Genomic DNA, 6,934 nt, shown 5'->3' on the forward strand with positions numbered 1-6,934 from the left:
ATTAGAATAACGGGAGGATTCTGGCCCTCTTTGTCTCCTGTTCTGTTGGGAAAGCTTACTTCCTATAGCTGCAGTGGGGTGTGATTTCTTAGAAGTGGCTTGATTATTGTAAAATTGTGTCATTTTAGTAATAATTTCATCATAGTCTGAGAGATGAGTCAAAAGAGTCTGGGGATCACTTTTGTTGATCAAAGCAAATTTATAGCCAACATCCTCAGTCATGATGTCAGGGTACCCACGGTTCTGATAACTTTTCTGGATAACTTTTCTGGATTGGTAGATGCAATCCCCAAGACCTCTAGTAGTGCTTTTTTCCGGTCCTTATTATTTCCCATCCTATTCTTTACTCTATCTACCAAGGCTTTAGATAATGTAGACAGACGGCACATGCTCAGCACAACACAAGCATCAAAATCTGTCAATCTGTAAATGTTCACGCAGGTCTCCAGACTGTCAGATTCAAATTTTACCACACTCTTTAACACTGTTTCTAACTCTAAGGCATTTGATGGACATAACCTCATCTCCACTTGCTCCATTACACACAGTGGTGGAGTGAATTGGTGCCATTGGGTATTTAACCGTGACACTTGAATGTTGACACTGACTGTCCCGTGAATCTGAATGTTTCTCCCAACATTCCTCATTTCAGGCATTGCTGCTGCTAATATCAGATATGCAGTTGGAGAACTGGCTAACCTTATGAACGCTTATTTGAATTATGTAATTATATGCAGTCTTCACCTCCTTTAACTCACCTGACAACACTTCTACTGTTGATTTCAACATGTTGTTATTAGCCTTGAGTTCCTATTTCTTCCTGCAACTGCACATTCTCCATTTTCAAAAGGGTGTCATTAATCTGAAGATTTTCTGTGTGCCGCCCCGTCATTAAGACGTGATACAAGTGAATTATTCTCTTTCAGTTGGTCTCTCTCTGCCTCTACCTCATCTAATCTTTTCTTGGTCACTTTGTATGTGGCAAGAAGTCCTTGAAGGCCATTGGCAACTTTCCCTTTTTTGTGTTTTGGTATCTTTGGTATCTGGGCCACAGTACTTCGGGCACAAACCACACTACTTCAGGTTATCAACAACTCGTTTCAGTTACTTTAGAAATGTTTCACGGCCTGGGCCTCTTTGTTTCAGCTCCTTTAGAAAGTTATTTCAACACAATTCTGTGACCTCGCTACTCCGGACTCAGTTACTATGAACCCCATGTAACAAGCAACCAACTGTAACAAACAATTGTGGCTACTGTGCCTGCAAACAGGTACACACATGCCCTTATTTGACCTTTGACCCACAATGATCACATGTAGTATAATATGATTATAACATATTAATAAAAGTTAACAGTAATCCTAGAATGGGGGGTCTAGTAGCATGAAAGATAATGTGAAAAGTATATCCAATCCTGGATAAACAACTCACATTTACTGTAGATTGCTATGGTTTTACAAGTCTGCCACAATCTAATAAGCATACAAATCATTATGTGGATTTTATCACCATTATTATTCACCATGTTTCTCTGATTATAACACACTGTACTTGTCCATTCTTTTGCAATGAGGCAGGATGTTCAGTGCCACCACCCACAAGCTCCTTTAACTTTGGACAAACAATCTGAGGGCAATCTGTGAACCATAGCATGTGTGCAACGAACCCGGGTCCCCGTGGGCTTTCAGACCCATTCGTGGTCGGGGATGATGGCGCTTGAACCACAAGCAACTTTGAAGGTTAGAGATTCTGTAAACAGCAACACCAGCACTGTCCAAGCTGATGCCTCACTGGCAGAGGAACTTAACCACTTCTTTCTTTCCCCCCTAAAACATCTTTTTGTGACAACTGTTGGGAGTAGAGAGCTAATATTTGGGACTATTCATATCACATATCGCCTTGAATTTTTTCAGCCAAATCTGAGACGGTCGAGTGGGAGCCATTGTCCCACATGACATGGAATGACTCTTTCACAATGAGCCCAAGATCATATGTGGTGTTGGGTTTGCCAATTCATATGAAGGTGTGTGTGTGTGTGTGTCTGTGTCTGTGTCTGTGTGTGTGTGTGTGTGTGTGTGTGTGTGTGTGTGTGTGTGTGTGTGTGTGTGACCACAGTCATGGATTTTAAACATGCTCTCTCATGCTACTGTGTGGTGTACCAGGATGGCCCATGATTAGCTGAGGCATGTGCAACACCAGCAACACCAGCACTGTCCAAGCTGATGCCTCACTGGCAGAGGAACTTAACCACTTCTTTCTTTCCCCCCTAAAACATCTTTTTGTGACAACTGTTGGGAGTAGAGAGCTAATATTTGGGACTATTCATATTAAGAAGTGTATGAACAACCTTGAATTTTTTCAGCCAAATCTGAGATGGTCGAGTGGGAGCCATTGTCCCACATGACATGGAATGACTCTTTCACAATGAGCCCAAGATCATATGTGGTGTTGGGTTTGCCAATTCATGTGTGTGTGTGTGTGTGTCTGTGTGTGTGTGTGTGTGTGTGTGTGTGTGTGTGTGTGTGTGTGTGTCCACAGTCATGGATTTTAAACATGCTCTCTCATGCTACTGTGTGGTGTACCAGGATGGCCCATGATTAGCTGAGGCATGTGTGACGGGGATAGTTCTGCATGTTACGTAATAGAAGGAGGCGGAGGCAGAGACACACCTCAACATTTAAAAGTGCTTTCAGTTCGAGGAGCTTTGGAGTTTACTTTCTTTTTCACGCCCTGGGAACCACACCATGGACATTATAGCAGTTTTACAGGTATCTCTTTGGCTGTTGACTCTTTGGGTGCGAGGAAGTCAGTGTGTGCATTGTGTAAACAACTCTTAACTTTTGCTGGTGTCTATTTTATCACTCTTTTTCAACACCTCACATTTCTGTGTAAGAGGAAAGCAAAACACCCAAGAGAATGGAGGTCGACTTCATATTTTTCTATCCTGTCTCAGACTTTATGTTGAACACGTTTGGTCTTGGGTTCTTCTTCTTGGACATGGTGCTTGACATTTCAGCGGTTGTTGATTTTTATCAGAAGGAAGCCTATGTCAGTATGGGAGTGCTGATCTTTTTATTACTGGGATCATCTGTGCTGCTGCAGATATTCAGTTGGCTTTGGTATAACTATAGCTCGGGAGACGAAAGGAACTGCCTTGACAAATATCTGTACCTGGAAAAGTACTTGAAGGGAATCTTTTGTGGGGTACTCCATGTGTGTCAGCTGGGACTCATCCTCAGGTTGGTGATTGTTTAGTTTTGTGATTCTCTTGCATTCAGAAAACCACTGTGTCTTACTGTCACTTGATCTAAGCATTGCAAAAAGGGGATTTTGTTACCACACATGTTGGTAGTATAATGAAAGGGGAGCAGTAACCTTCTACAGGAAATGCAGTCGCACTAATAGGATATAATTTATACCATATATTGGAGACCAGTCTAGGATTTTAGTCAAAAGGTTTTAATCTTGTACAATGGTGGCCAACCACTGTGAGAGAGAGACTTGAAGATCCACCCTTCCTCTCAGAGCTTCACCTCAGCATATCTGACTTATTCCTTCAGGGATTTGCTCTTTAAAAGCTGAGTTTAGGGGTGTTACCGTCTATTCAAATAAGCCATGGGTGCAGGGCTCTTTGTGTCGACCTGGGGGGGAAGGTGAGAGTCTAATATCACACCTCACTCCCCAGGTCAGCCCAAGGTATATTCACCCAGGAATGTTTATATGCTAGTTAAATCCAAATAAAAGTAACAATTATAACTAGGTATAAGATCATTGAATTATTGACTATGGCATATTCTTATTAACTATACCGGTCCCTTCAGCACACAAATTGCCAGCTGAATGAATCTGATCACAACCACACAGAAGCTAGACACACTCATTTTAATTCACACAATGTACAGAGTTTCTCTATAGTTGATTGTATTCACTACCTTATAAATTGCTCGATGTGATAACGTGGACCAAGGCTCTGTCTTCCATTTCTATACCCATAAGGAGAATATTATTTGAAATGTTAAACCAAATGTAAAGACATCATACATATTATGTATGAATATGACTTAAACAACTTCATGGAAGGTCAATGTTATGTCCAAACAGGCCCTACTGATACATATTTTCCTATGACTTCATCATTAGGTGGACTTCACCTTTATTTAACTTACCAAACCCCAGTACCCACACCATTCCTAGCAAGTATATTAAAGCCCTGCTTGCCTTCATCATATCCCATCTGTTCTATTTACCACAGGTTTGCAGGCATGATGGAGATCTCTCTTCGCAACCTGAAGACCCGTACAGCCAAGAAGGAGGGCATCGCCGTCTACCTGACCCATGACCTCAGCATGCTGCGCCTCATCGAGACGTTCTCAGAGAACGCTCCTCAGCTGACCCTCATGATCACCATCATCTTGCAGAGGGAGGATGTGGAGTGGGTCACAGGTACTGCTGTCAATCACATGTTTACCATCCAGAGATCTCAGAAGAGATTAACTCATGGGGATAGGCACTGTACAGTCTAGAACATCTGGAATCATCAGTCCACTGTCACAGGAGTTCTGCAATATTGTCTGAACAACATGTAATAGTCAGTGTAACCAGCATTACAACTTACTTACAGCATATAGTGTGCATGGCACAGGGGGAATTTGAAAACATAAGTACTCTCTGCATTCAGCATTCAGGCAGTGTAGTAACCCCTGTTTATGCCTGAACTGGACTTCCAGTGATGTACAATATATCAATACTACCCCCCCAAAACGGCTTACTTATCCAAGTTCTTAGAAATATATTCGAACAATGGTACAGTAAAACAAACAAATCTTTTCTGTGAATATTTTTATTTGAAAATGTGTGTACACATTTAAAGTGAGAGTAATGAGAAATAGACTTAGTTAATTGATAGTTGAAAGCTGATGCAGGCTGGAGCTGTGATCAAAAGATGGAATACAACATGCCTCAGGCCAATATTAGCTTAATATAGCACACTTTTTACCAACCATGCTAACAGGATATACAGCCTGAACCTCCTATTTGACTTATGTGAGGTGACAAGTAGAGAATGGACATACTGTTTTCCATGGCCTGGCAAAAAATAACCATGAAAAATCTACCAAGCATGTGCTGGTAGAGCAAGGTGCTAACACCAAGATCATGGCTTTGCTTCTCAGGGAGCTCACATAGGCTACTAATGAAAAGGCACACCTGTACTACAAGTCACTTTGGATAAAACCATCTGCTAACTGAATGATTGCAAAATGTGTTTTCTCTAAGGTGTTCAAAAGCACGCTTACAGTATAATAAACAGCAGATCACACATTCCTGTCTTCCCTGCAGGTCTTAAGACTGTGGTCTCATTTGCTGCCATCTCCATCAGCCTGGTCATGTACCACCGTTCCATGCGCTCCTTCCAGACGGACAAGAACCAGATGACGTGGACCTCATCTCTGGTCTACTTCCTGTGGAACTTCCTCTTGATTGCCCCACGTGTGGCAGCAATAGCCCTGTTTGCCTCTACCCCGCCCCTCGGTATGATTGCAGTCCACTTCGTCTGCCTGTGGCTCGCACTGTTCCTCTGGGCCTGGCATCAGAAAACGGACTTCATGGAAAATGAAGGGAATGGCTGGGAATGGCTCTACCGGGCCACTGTAGCTCTCATTTGGTACTTCAGCTGGTTCAATGTATCCCAGGGCGGCTCCAGACGAAGGAGCATCATCTATCATTCCATGATAGCAGTGGACATTATGCTCCTGATGGGGCGGTGGTGGTGGTGTTGGCATAGCGACCAGGATCCATCTATATTCGGCGTGTCAGCACTGGCAGTGTTTCTGCCAGCACTGGGTGGATCCTACACCCTAGGAATCATAGTGAAGATATGGTACTACAAAAAAATTCATCCTAACAAAACAGCCACTGAAGAGTCTGGAGATGATGAAAGAGCGCCCGCGTGCTTAGAGGGAGTTGTGTCAGGTGAGGACACGGTGACCACTCCTTTGCCAGTTGACTCTTCACCCTCACCCCAACCCCCACCGAGGCCTTTGACTGGCGCCCAGAAGAGGCAATTTTTTCTCATAGCACTGCATGATATGTTTTTGAGAAGACATACTACACACATTCCATTACGTATTTTTAATTTATATTATTTCATGTAGCCTTTGACAAATTCTAGGTTTTTTTTTTTTAACTTATTTCCACTACTGTGGACCAACAACCCTGGAACAAAATAGGCCTCTGTTTTATCGCATTTTCATTTTATCACTGTTACCAAATTCTGCTGGATCATCTCCTGTGTAAAAACAGGTTACACATGATATACTCTTCTTGTAATAGTTTGCTTTCCATGTGTGTGTGTTTTCATTTACCTCTGTCTTCATATACATTTTTTTTTGTTATGAAAATGTATTACTGTTATGTAAAATCATTGATGTAATTTGTTTACAAATGTTATTTTCCTTTGAAAAATAAAGCTAAATGTACTGTATGTGTATTATATCATATTATCTGCACCTCATATATATACACACTAACCACTGAAATAATACATGTAGACTCACGTACCTACAAATTCAGTTCTCAACAGACCCACCCGAACCACTCAAAATTTAGTATGATCAATAGGCTGATACATTTTTTTTTTTTTTAAATGGTTGGCTGGTCAACTCTGCTCTACCTCAAAACAAGCATTTGGTCTCCCTCCCTCAAACCTAGGCCTTTTGTGTGTTACAGGTGTGCTAAGCTAAATGTTGACCAAATAGCACTGCTGTCAGGTGGGGCGATTGAGTGTTCTGCACCGCAACAAGTTAGCCTGCTGCTTCACACCACTGACCACTTCATGTGCTGCTCCCCACAGTAGGAAGATATGACCATTACATAAACAAGAGTAAGCACACTATAATCGTTTAAGTACAGGCGATCACTGCAATACAAAAGACCA

General features: G+C 42.0%; 1 protein-coding gene across 1 annotated transcript; it reads left to right on the forward strand.

The window, feature by feature from the left end:
• The first annotated feature begins 2,565 nt into the window (after window positions 1-2,565).
• On the forward strand, window positions 2,566-6,853 carry LOC116224921 (XK-related protein 8-like). Its single transcript, XM_031585807.2, has 4 exons — window positions 2,566-3,239; window positions 4,253-4,443; window positions 5,338-6,058; window positions 6,727-6,853. The coding sequence occupies exons 1-4, from the start codon at window positions 2,917-2,919 to the stop codon at window positions 6,851-6,853; spliced, it is 1,362 nt and encodes a 453-aa protein (XP_031441667.1). The 5' UTR covers window positions 2,566-2,916.
• The last annotated feature ends 81 nt before the right edge of the window (window positions 6,854-6,934 follow it).

Source organism: Clupea harengus, chromosome 19 (genome assembly GCF_900700415.2).
Source record: "Clupea harengus chromosome 19, Ch_v2.0.2, whole genome shotgun sequence".
NCBI classification, from domain to species: Eukaryota; Metazoa; Chordata; class Actinopteri; order Clupeiformes; family Clupeidae; genus Clupea; species Clupea harengus.